The sequence below is a fragment of the Syngnathus typhle genome, linkage group LG2, assembly GCF_033458585.1.
Source record: "Syngnathus typhle isolate RoL2023-S1 ecotype Sweden linkage group LG2, RoL_Styp_1.0, whole genome shotgun sequence".
NCBI classification, from domain to species: Eukaryota; Metazoa; Chordata; class Actinopteri; order Syngnathiformes; family Syngnathidae; genus Syngnathus; species Syngnathus typhle.
The window spans coordinates 8,666,984-8,680,008 of NC_083739.1; the positions used below are offsets into that span (position 1 = coordinate 8,666,984).

Sequence of the window (13,025 nt, forward strand, 5' to 3'; positions counted from 1 at the left end):
CTAAAGGCTTTGTCCCTGGCCCTCAGCAGCCTGAAGACAGCCCCTGTCAGCCATGGCTTCCGGTTAGCCCGAGTGACGATGGATTTTGAGAGAGTCACATCATCAATGCACTTCCTGATGTAGGAGGAAACAGAGTCAGTATACTCCTCAATGTCTGTCCGATCGTCGCAAGTGGCAGCCCTCCTAAACATGTCCCAGTCAGTAGAGCCAAAGCAGTCACGCAGTGCATCAGAGGCACCCTCAGGCCACACCCGTACCTGCTTGCGAACCGGCCTGGACGCTCTCACCATTTGTCTGTATGCGGGCAAAAGCATAACAGTGATATGGTCAGAAAGTCCAAGATGGGGGAGGGGGGCGGCTTTGAAAGCTCCTTTATGCGAAGAGTAGACCCGGTCCAGGAAGCTGTTGCCACGCGTAGGAAAATTAACATGCTGGTGAAGCCTCGGAAAAACAGACTTCAGGTTAGCATGATTAAAATCCCCAGCGAAGATGGTGAAACCGTCAGGGTGCGCTGTCTCTTGTTCACTGACAGCCTGGTACAGTTCACTAAGAGCCGTGATCCTGTCGCCTTCGATGTTGGAAGGCGGGATGTTCACACATTGAATGAAATTACTTTTACTTCCAGCAGCACCGAATCTTGATTGCACAAGCAAGGCGATCAATGCAACTCACGTACACTCTGAAAACCAAATAAAAAGACCACAAGTATAATTTGACGCTAAGACGTTTGCTTTATTGGGATTCTTTCTTTCACATCCGATAACCTGACGATTACTTGGCTCGTGCAATACAGGATAAGCCTGGAGCGCAGGACGCCAGCGGTGGAATGGGAATAAAACAGAATTACAAGGAACAAATTGCTTCAAAACTGCAAATGCATGAACATCTTTTAAAACCTACAAACCGACCTCCCATGTGAAAAGTGGGCCAACTCCTGACGAGGCTACACAAATGCGCAAGGTAGAACGGTACCAATTAATTTCAATCATTAAGTAATCTTAAATAGACTAAGGTGTGTCCTTCCCAGAACGTCTAACCCTAAGTCATCATCAAGCACCGCTCAACAACAAATACAACTTGCAAAATATACCCCACGATAATTTTGGTCTGCAAAACAGCAAGGCCACCCCTCTGAACGCATAGTGGAATGGTGCCTTCCGATTTGCCACCAGCTGTTCCCCAGTCGCTACTTCCATGAGGCAGAAGCATGGCCTCACTCTTTAGCAGCCCCGAGGTAGCAAAAAGACGAGGCAAGACAGAGAAGTTGATATTCACGAGGTGACACAAAGCCGACGCATAACGGCGCAGGGTGTCACGTCAAATAAAACGCACGGAGGCTTTCTTTCAAACAGGAAGGTCTGATGCGGTCAGATAAAAGATGTCAAAGCCGCTCGCCGCTGGATAGGAAGGATGTCAATGATGAGTCTTTCTATGATGTCATATTATCTTTCCAAGAACAGCTGTCCTACTGCTGCACCCGGTCGGCGGTTCATCATGACAGCAGCTAATAACAATTGACACTTTCCCCAGGCGCACATGATGGACTGATACAAATACGTTTGCCATGCAACTGCAAACGTCTTAACTATTTACCTAAAAATTGGCCCACTTCAATTCATGTGCAGTTGTTTCATTGTTGATTTTTAATTACCCATCATTCATCCAGACAAGACAATTGAGAACAGATGCTCATTTGCAAATAATGCCAAACTGTCTGCAGACAGACTACATAATTCATTATCATAGCACATGGTGAATAAAAGGCTCATAACACACTAAAGTAGGTGTAGCAATCACGAACAATAACTCTCACTAACTTTTCCGAGATGACGTAAGAGGTATCGAAGATATAAAACTGCTGGAATGGTGCACGTGGGTATGCAAAACGAGCAAAGAGCCAAGATAGGGCGGGGTCTTGCCAATGACTGCTTTAGCCCCTCCGCAGCATTTTTATCGTGTCTGGCTTGAAAGTATCATGTGCGGAAAATGAATTTTATTGGATGTTCAATTTAAACATGATTTGGCCTGCAAGGCCTTTTCCATGGCAGAAGTACTATCAGTAGCTCTGACCTACATTTGCTTAGCCAAACAGCATAGTTGAACAAATCTCAGTTGAATATCATCAGAAGACCCCCTCCCCTCCCAAAAAATAAAACCCGACAAATTTACCAAACAAGAAGAGTCCGGTTTTCTCCATTCAACCTTGGTGAATGATCATGACCTGGTTAACTGTGAATCATTGAGAATGAAAGCCCAGTGGTGTTTTTTAAAATTGATATTCTGACAATACGTTAAAAATGACTTATAAGGCTAACTATTTATAAGTTATTCTAAATTTGAACATCAGTAAAATTGGATGAATTCATTACCAGCATTCTATTCCCTAATTTCTATTTATTTTGTAATATTTCTCTTTGTGGTACTTATATAGTGTTGTATTTTTGGAACATCCGACTTAATCCTCTATGTGCTGCCATGTCAATCTATTCTGCCCAAAGTCAGTAGTGCTGGCCGCTGTAACTGAAACTATATTAGAAATGGGACTGTTTGTCCTCCCAAGGCCAGCGAGCTGGCTCTCGATGACATAAGCATTTTACTGTCCTCTGATTGGTTGGTCTGAGCGCAACTTGTTACAAAAATCTGTAGCGATTTATTAATCGGTATCACTGGTGAACGTAACAATTCATAGAAATATTTCGTTTTTGTCCTAAAACATATGAACTGTTTCCAATGATGTATGTGAAACAGTTGTGTGGTCTTATTTGTTATTGATGGTTTTCATGAGGTAATAATAAAAGTTGGATTAAATCGGTTGAATCCCTAGGTCAACCCACAGTCCGCCACATGTACAAACAATTGTGTTTTTAATTTGTTTTCATTCTACATTGTGTCTATATCCACTATATTTACAGTATAGTCACTGTGTTACAGTACTACGATACTCCAAGCTAACTAATGCAACAGAATATCTTTTACAATGTGACACTATCTGAGCTCATGATACATGTCAGGGCTCCAGACTGTCCCCAAATGAGACAACGCAAATACATCTTTCATCTTCTCGTTCCTGTAAACCAGTAAATTTGCTGATTTCTTTTCAAAATGACTATTCTTGAATATTTTTTGTTGCTAACACACATCAACCAATTTATCAGTAGTATAGTGAAAAGCCCTGTTTCTTCACTTGGCCTCTGCATTGCCTCCTTGGCCTCTGCTCAGCATTAATAATGAAGTGATTTTCATGCAGACATGATTCTGTTGCCATGAGCCTGTTGGTCTCCACATAGCATTAAAAGTTCGCTCAGGCTCTGGACGAACACTTCTGGCTAGGACACGCCTGTCTGACTGATATATACCACAATGATGTGGATAAGGTGCACACGCAGCAGTTTATGCTCACCATTGCACACCCATAAAGCAGCAAGCCAAGTGGCCTGCAAAGTAACAGTTTGAGAAGCCAATGCAATTTTTGTTATTTTTGTTTCAAGGTCAGCTTGTAGGTAGAGGTCTTTACACAAAATACCTTTACAGAAAAACATCACCTCTATTAGCAGGAGCTCAAAATGCCATGCACTTCCAGTCTCTTCCTATCAGTCCCCGATAAGGTCTTACTGTAAATTTATTTCAGCTTCTGTTAAATGCAAAATATTTCTTTTATTTATGTTTTGTGTCTCGTTAATTTGCGTTTTGAAATTTGCAAGTTTTTTTTTCATGCAACGTAAAAGTGTTTCACCGTTTGTTATTGTGTCTTGCAGTTTCCAGCCAGTGTAGATAAGAGATTGTCATTAATGGTAATTTTTAAGTTACTCCAATCTATAGTATATTTAAAGTTACATATATAAGAACAGTAAAAAAAAGTATTAATTATAAATATAAATTAAACTCATATGTCAAGGCACCACTACTGTTATACAAAAGAGGTGAACGTGTGTGTGTGTGATGTTTGTTAGAATATACAGTTTTCCATGTTGTCATATGAAAGGGATGAGATATTCATGCAAGGGCAGGGAGGGGGGGGGGGTTAACTCATACTCAGCATACTTTATCTATGAGATGAAGACAGCAGGGCATCACAGTAGAGAAAGGAGCACCTCAGTCCTTGTCGCCTTGGGTGCAACATCGGCAGGGATAATTCTGTGTGGAGCATCTGACTGTTTCCTACCCCTCAACAAAAGGCTGACTCTGCCCTCGCCCGCTTGATGTCGAACGCACGCAAAGAATTTCGAGGCTGAGACTTGTCGTAATTTTCTACAACAAGCAGGGAACAGGAGGCCCTTCTATGCAAAGTGTGGGTGTGCTGCATGGCGTGAATATTATTGCCCAGGATTCCGAGCAGGGGGCTGGAGCTTCATCGCTAATGTGAAAAGTGGAATTCTTCACATCGTTCATCAGAGAGGTGGCCACAGGGGCTTAGGTTAAACAATTCAATTGTGCGAGCGACTTGTATCTTTAAATTTCATAAGTTCGATAATAAATCGAGCACGCTTCAGAAACAACACTTAGTTGAGTAAAAAAAAAATCGGAGCAATAAAGTTATTAATGTGACAGACTTGCTGATGCACTTTTTAACGAGACCGTTAAACCCAAAATGAGAGCACTGGCAATGAGCTGCTGTACGCCACAACTCATCCCCAGATGCTCACACACAGACTCACCTGCAGCAAATCATGAGATCACACACTAGGCTGCACCTCTAAAAGCCACACAGTAAGATGACATTACATACAATAGGTACACTTCATAAAACGTTTTTTATCTTCCTTTTATTTTGCTGAATATGTAAGTCAAACTTAAACCTTTTGAAGTTTACGACACTAATGTGAAATCGATGCCATTATAACGTGAAATGTACCACATTGTGAAATTGATGACATTACAACGTACATTTTACCACATTAAAACATGAAATTTACCCCATTAAAACGTGAAAGTAATTTATAGAATGAAAGAACAAATTTAATGTAATTTAAAATCTGAATTCTGTCCACAATGCCAATCTTTTCCAACAACACATGCTCACCCATAAAAAGTTTAGACTTGAAAAGTCACTGGAAATAACATTCGGGGGTCATTTGGGTCTTTCTGACCACCGCTCCTAACAAGCAGCTTCAGTTTGAGTATGACTGGTGCTTGCTCTCTTATCACCATAATATGGCAATCCACGCCCTGTGGGCCACGAGCGGATTAGCGATGAGTGCCTGTGATAGGAGGGCCCCCTGACAAAAGCTTTATCAATTAGCCTCACATTGAGGCTGGGCCCTCAGTAATATGCGGGACTCACTGACTTTGATCAAAAGTTTTCTCCCCAAGCTTCATCACATCTCGCGCTGCAATCCTCTGCATGATGTAAAACGGTCGTGCGTGCAATGCGCCGGGGAGGGGGGGGGCACAAGAGGGAGGGGCGGAAAAGGAAAGTGGAGTTGGAAGGGGTTGTGGGGGTGCACCATTTCCAAATTGGTCAGACAACTTTCACACATGGTTGATCAATGCACGGATGCACTTTAACCGAGGAGCGAGCGATTGATTGATTGATTGATTGATTGATTGATTGATTGATTGATTGATTGATTGATTGAATGATTGATTGATTGATTGATCTCAGGGAGGGGGCGAGTGGTTTAAAATCAGTCCAGGCGTCATTAGCGCGGGCAAGCGGAAAATACATTAAAGGGTACTCACTCGACCTGCCGGTGCTCTAGAGGAGCATCTCCGTCTCTTGCTGCCAGCTTCTGGGTTGACTTCTCCCGGGACGAGGCGCGTTGAACATCGCTATCCTTCCTGCCAGGGCTCCAAATCTCCTTTACCGACTCTCAGCGCTCATCGCTCATTGCCGTCACCATGCAACATAAAAGCTGATGTTAACGCACAAATGTCTGATTTGGATCCCCCTTTTTGTGCCTTGCAAATGCCAGTCTGTGCGTGCAGCAGTCAAGTGACAGCGGCTATTTGAAGGGATGCTGACGCGGAAGCTGAGGGGCTCGCCTCCTTCCTCCCTGCTCAGCCTCCATCAGCCTTGCAGCACACGTGACGACCAGTGGCAAGCACAGCGCTTTGCTTCCGGGGACAGCTTTCAAAATACAAACAAAGGGTTGAAGTTTGGACTTGCACAAACAATGTAGGAATGCAGCCCGGTGAGGGATTAAATTTAAAAGTTTGATGCACAAATGAGCAAAACGGAGTATCGCATTTATATTAAATAAGCAGCCAGACGTCGAGCAAATATTTTAAAAATGCACCATCTATTTGACCAACATAAAGCACATATAGACAACTATACAAAATCATTTATGTCATCATTATTTGTTTGTATGCTTGACATGGAGCTCTGCCTCCTTTGACCAAATGTTCATCATGGCAGGCAGGGTAAACTGTGAGGTCAATGTGTGCTAAGCAGTCACCCACTGTGCCACATTATTATTATTATTATTATTATTATTATTATTATTATTATTATTATTATTATTATTATTATTATTATTATTATTAATAATAATAATTTCTTTACTGACACAATTTGCCCTTACTGTATGTAGTTTGCATTTTCTTCCAGCCGAGACAGAAGAAGTCAGAACAGAAAGTGGAACAAAAACACGAAATTCTTGGGACAAACTTAAATTTTGTGTACATAAATATTTTGTCACTATTGCTGCTTATTTTGACAGAAAGCTACTCATATCCTGTATTTTTTCGCCGTCTTAGTTTTGGCTTGACAGCACCAGAGGCATCCATTCATTGAAAATCGACCTCACTCACGCTGGCCTCCAAGCGGCCAAAATGAGCCATTACAACGACTGCTCACTGAAAAGCATGATGTCATTATTAACTCAGAGAATACTGGAGAGGAGCGGGTCACCGCCAAGGTCCATATATATCCATCCATCCATCCATCCATCCATCCATTTTCTGTACCGCTTAGTCCCCACTGGGGTCGCGGGCGTGCTGGAGCCTATCCCAGCCGTAATCGGGCAGTAGGTGGGGGACACCCTGAACCGGTTGCCACCCAATCGCAGGGCACACAGAGACAAACAACCATTTGCACTCGCACTCACACCTAAGGACAATGCGGAGTGTTCAATCGGCCTACCAAGCATGTTTTTGGGATGTGGGAGGAAACCGGAGTGCCCCGGAGAAAACCCACGCGGGCCCGGGGAGAACATGCAAACGCCACACAGGGAGGGCCGGAGGTGGAATCGAACCCGCACCCTCCTAACTGTGAGGCGGACGTGCTACCCAAGTGCCCCACCGAGCTGCCCCATATACATATATATATAAAATGTAATACTATAAATTGCACAAATAGAAGGTGCTGGCCTCATAGGAAGATATATATATATAGTCTTCCTGTGAGGCCAAATTAACCTACCGAGTACTGAAAAGTAACCGCACTATATGCCCCAAAAAAGGGGAAAAAGCTGATCCTTTTGAGGTCTCTTTTCTATTATTGTCCATCTCAGAGCCAGACTGCTGGGTCTCCTTCACAATGCGGGTCCCCTTAGAGCAGAGCGCCATTGGCTGACCTGTCGTTTCACATTAGCGTCTTTGCGCAGAACGACTGCCCCGCGAGGGGACTTGGACACAATTGTCATGAAAGAAGAGCAGTGGACACACACGCACACACACGATAATACTTGCACAAATAGAAGGTGCTGGCCAAACTGAATAAACCCAATGAGTGCCTACTTCAAGGCTTTGAATGGAATTTCAACGATGACCTCAGCTTCACCTTTCAAGTAGTACTGCAGGAACCACTCACACAGAGCACACATTCACAAAATGCTCTCATAACATATGCAGGAGGGAGCAATCTCTAATGTAGTCGCGTGCTTAGTGAGGCTTCACAGGATATGGAATCTACTCGAATGTAGAAAATGTACACAGTGGCTAGAAAAGGTCTACACACTTCCTAACTAACTAACTAACTAACTAACTAACTAACTAACTAACTAACTAACTAACTAACTAACTGACTAACTGACTAACTGACTAACTGACTAACTGACTGACTGACTGACTGACTGACTGACTAACTAACTAACTAACTAACAAGCCACATCACCACCTATAGGGTGTGCACATTTGTGCACTAACATTATACTAGTTGTTCATTTTTACTTCCCTCTTGAAAATATGTTTCTTTTAGTTAAATTGTACTGGTTATAAGTCATATTAGTGGTGGAAAAAAAGCTTTGAGTTGTTTGACCTGGCATTAAGACAGGGGTGTGTGCCTTTTAGCTGCTGTAAATTATATTCTTCTAAATAAATTAATATAATAGCAAACAAAAGTCCACATCTACAGCTCAAGGGAAGTCAATTTTGTAGTCCAATGCACTACCGGAAACACAACTCAAGGAAAACAATTGCAGTGTAAACAACCAACTTGCAGTGTTTATAAATGGATTCATGAGGTGCACATTTTCATTTCCTGCTGGTCCATTATTCAACCTAGTCATGCTGCTCATTTGTAGTGTGTGAACTCAGTTTTAACAACACCTACTTTGAGTAACTGGTACTAGCTCCTCCTGAGTGCAAATAGATGCAGATAAGAAGTGCACTGGCTCAGGCCGGAGAGGCGTAAAACATTTATCAAGCTGAGAAGAGGTGGGTCCTTCCTCTATGAACTGAGTGCAGGGTGGGGAGGGCAATTGCTGCTCTTATTGTTTCCATTATTCTGAATTATACTGGACCGCAATTTTACCAGCTACAGTATTTTTGCAAATTTTGCATTTTATTTTTAAAGGCTGAAATCAATAAAATAATAAATCCCCCAATTTTCTTAAAAAAGCAATAACATTGTAAAGAAACATTACTTTCAAATGCAAGTCACTAGTAATACGTAGTACGTAGAACGTGACACTGCACACGACCATCATCATTCAACTGTGTTTTGAGTAACTAGCAATGATCAACTTCATTTCATGCAGTACTTGAATTAAAAGATGAAATGGACTCATGAAAGAAAGCTCCAGGAACTAAAAAAAAAACAATTCTTCTTTATATTAGAAAGATTCACCACATGTTGACATTTGCTATCAGGGTTTCCGTGCAATTAGGCAGTCCCAAATCTGTGAGCTCTTTTCAGGGTTCTTTATGGGTCAGAAACAATTGCTCGTGTATTTTTGCCACGTCTCTTTCTCTTTATTTGAGACAGACAGACAGACAGTTGTTTATTTTATTTTTTTTATTGCATTTTCACTGTATGTGATTGCGTGATTAAAGAACCACGAAAACTTGTGTTTCATTTTATGACCACGGGATGGCGCCTCTTTTCCATCCCCCAAATTGAGACATTAGGCAATTGAATAACTTTTTGTCCTTGCACATTTAAGCACTCAAATATAAGCGATCACTGCAACATTATTTGTCCATTTTAGCATTTTTTCTAAATGTTCTGATGGAAGATGGTGGAATCGCAAATTGACGCTCCTAATTACAATCCAGCCTCCGGGTTGATTGCTTCACCAACACCATGCAGCCCCTCCTCCTTCACCTAGCAGCCCACCAGCGTCGTCTCCCAGGCAGCCAGTCACCTCAGCAAGCCGAACAGAAACACCAAGCGTGACGCTGTCGTGTTCTCTGCTCAAAAACGACTAGGTTGAGGGGGAAAAAACGAGACACAAGAACCCGCTTTCTCCATCAAGACTGAATTTGCTCGCTATATTTGAAGCTCCTTGGACCAGCTTTTTAAAGTGTTTCTCTCCCGGATCAGAGTTCGTCACTGCGGACAGACACGATGGGCTGCTGCAGCGGCCGGTGCACGCTCATTTTTATTTGTACCTTACAGTTGGTAAGTGGAGATTATTTGTTGTATTAATAGAGTGACATCTCTGCCTTTTCGAATGATAATCACTATGCCTTTAAAGTTGCCGTTGAAACCTTGATGATCTTTCATAGCTTACTTTACCCTTTGTGTTTGATGACAAGCAAACTTAACTGTCAAGTTGGAAGCTATAAGAACAATTACAAAAAGATGCGACATTAACTTTTTACTGTGATCCAGTTGAATTGTTTCGATGGTGACATGTTGTCAAGTCATCCATTCACATCTATTAACTGTTCATTCTCACGAGGGTCGCGGGCGCGCCTGAGCCCAACCGTGCGGATTCGGGCAGTAGGTGGGGGGCACCCTGACTGGGTGCCAGATAACCATTCGCACTCACTCTCATGGGCAATTCGGAGTGCCATGCATGTTTTTTTGGAAACACGGGAGGAAACTGGAGTAGGAAGGGGAGAACAATGATATTGTGATTGTATTCAAGAACCATATTGCATGTTTTTCCAATATCGTGCAGCCCTAGCAAGTGGTGAAGACAATCTCGTCTTCACTTACCAGGTCAAACGGGGGCAACGTTGATGGCTGCATTTGCAGCCATTCACCCTGTTTATATGTTGTCATGGTGGCTTTCATCCTTTGCGCCATGCTGCACTTGAATTGGCACATTAAGACGGATGGGCCGTTGAGAAGAAACCTTAAAGCTTGTCACAGTGTGACACACTGGGGTAAAAAAAAAGCAAGGATGGTGGCTCTTTCCTCTATAGTGCACCCAATCACTACAATCACACAGTTTAAAGGCCTAGGTGTCAAAGTCAAGTCCCCGGGGCCAAATACGGTCATTTTACGTGGCCCCCGATTTTGCATCAGCCTCATGTCAATACTCAAATTACGAATGACACTTTATAAAATAGAGAATAACTCTAGAATTTTTTCATCTTTTTAAAATATTTGAACGGTTTAACTGGTCTCTGATTTCAAAACAAATGGCCTTCGGGCGACTGATGCCGACCCCCTGTTGCGTCGGACTGAATGTTGGGAGTCGCGCTGGAAAAAATGATGAAAATACAGTGTAGCGGACAGACAGGGACATTAACCATCCTTACCTTCTGCTCACCCGTGAAATGTAATACCCTTCCACACCATCAGCGGTGGTAGTCATCATTTCTCATGATTAGAAAAAAAACATTCAGAAAGCTCTTTGTTGGGGTGGGATATAAAAATGTAAACAATTCTGCTATATTTTTATCCAGACAGACATTGTACGTCAAAATGTGGAGGTTGACGATGTGTAAAATGAGCAAAATTCTCAAGGCTTTCCAACACTTACTGTTTCTCCGCATTCATCACTTCCTGTTCTTGCCCTGTGCGCCGAATCGCTTGCGAACAACTCGTCAGTGTGATAAAATGTTGCAACGTTCCGACACCGATTCAACATGCTGAATCCACCGAAAACACCCCCATAAATGTTTCCCAACAGGATCCGATGTTATGACGGTACATGTGTGTTTATCAGACAGTGCAATCGTTTCAATTAGGTGTGTGAAGGAGGGAAACTTCTAAAAAAGATAGGACGGCAGTTCTCCAGGACCGGACTTGCCTACCCCCGATTTAAGGACACACCTGATCCCTCTTCACCCTCTTCCCTCCTAGACATCAGACCTCATTAGAGAGGAGCATTTGTTAAAAGGTTTATGAAACTGTCAGCGAGCTGCCTAAAAAGTCCCCAAAGACTCCAGGAAACGGCTTCATTTCCCCTAAGGCACTATTTCTAGATGACCTGACACTTCCTGTCTGCTAAAACGCATGTGCACGCTTATAAATTTTTGATGAGTTCAAACTACAATAAGGGGTCGCGTTAAACCTTGTGTGCCCTTTTTAAAAGTGACCAGGTTGAGTTACCTGCGTGAATATCCGTGCAAGTATGGGGGCCCCACTCTCCCTTTGAGGAAACCTATGCATTGGCAATGAACCAGGTTATTCCCAGACCATTACAGGCTCAAGTAACATTAACGAAACAACATAGACGGCCGCTCAGATGAAAAAATAGCTCCTGTGAAGCACCCCTTGTGCTAATTATCTGAGAGCTGAGAGCTTTGATCAAACCTCTTTCGCCATCTCAGGCATCGTCTAATTGAATTGCGCTGCACTTTTTTTTTCCATCAGCTGGCCTAGCGCGGGGGACCCTACTCTCCACGACGGAAGCCAGCTGATAATGAGGCTATATTGATCGAGAAGCCTCCGTTCGCTCGTCAGCTTAGCTATTCCAAACAACAGGACTGGATCCTTGCAGAATCCCAAATCAACCCAGATAGGGGCCGGGTAGCTCGGGCTGCTTAATGATTTGTTTGTCCTCAGAGGAGCTCTTTTTATCCTAACAGTTGAACTAAAGATGACCTGGCATAAAAACGTTGGTATTAGGAACTCAATCAGGATGCATTGCACTGCGAATGTCAGTGAGTTGCTATGACATTGGTTGAGTGGAGATAATGGTCAGTCTGTAAGGATTGATAAAGCTTCCCTTTGCCTTTGTCATGGAAGGTTTTCAGTATATTGTGCTGTCTACTCATATGTCATGGAAAATGTGCAAATGTCATCAATTGATAAAAAAAAATATTTTGTTTTCCACATTCAGGTGCTTCCTTCTCATGTGAGTCATTGGCACTGTTGCGCCCCCTAGTGTCAATACAATATTAATATTTAACTAGGTATTGATATTTCAAACACACCCCTATTCAGATTGATGCAGCTTCAAAGAAACCTCTACAGACTTCGCAGTGTAATCCAATTTTCAGTGAATGGCCTAAAATGAGTGAAAAGACAAGTCTTTTTTAAAAGAAGAGGAACTACTGCTTCAAACACATTTTGAGAGCATGAATGAAATGCAAAAATACACCATATGGCACATTATTTGATTTCTGACAAGCAGGTGTACGTGTTCCCGAGGCAACCCAAGAAAGTCTTAGGTAATCGTCAGACAGTCCACTTTTCCCTCAATTTTTGGATGACAAACAGCAGCTAAATTGAGTTTGTAGTGAAAACCTCTGGGAGGGTTCAGCTCAAGTGCTTCCAAGAAAGTTTTCCCCCAATGAGGAAGATCCTGAATAGCATTGTCTCTAAAGGCTAGACGTTATCCTTTTGGCTTGTTGCCATCTCCCACACATTACAAGGGGTTTAGGCTGCGTTATCTCCCCCGCCTCACACAACCCAACGTGCTTCTGCTGCTAATTCTTTTGCTCAATAGAACGTTCATAAT

General features: G+C 42.7%; 2 protein-coding genes across 3 annotated transcripts in view; one reads left to right on the forward strand and one right to left on the reverse strand.

Annotated features, from left to right (window-relative positions):
- The window catches only part of LOC133150016 (uncharacterized), a 30,608-nt gene extending 24,623 nt beyond the window's left edge, over positions 1 to 5,985 (reverse strand). The window contains exon 1 of one of the 2 annotated variants that reach the window (XM_061272285.1): positions 5,680 to 5,985. The gene's annotated coding sequence lies outside the window, so the exon portion shown is untranslated. The remainder of the gene's footprint in view (positions 1 to 5,679) is intronic. The other variant, XM_061272283.1, reaches the window with a different exon arrangement.
- Positions 5,986 to 9,480: 3,495 nt separating this feature from the next.
- The window catches only part of nkain4 (sodium/potassium transporting ATPase interacting 4), a 29,833-nt gene continuing 26,288 nt past the window's right edge, over positions 9,481 to 13,025 (forward strand). Inside the window, exon 1 of the mRNA XM_061272436.1 lies at positions 9,481 to 9,784. Within this exon, the coding sequence (XP_061128420.1) occupies positions 9,731 to 9,784 (54 nt within the window). The 5' untranslated portion in view covers positions 9,481 to 9,730. The remainder of the gene's footprint in view (positions 9,785 to 13,025) is intronic.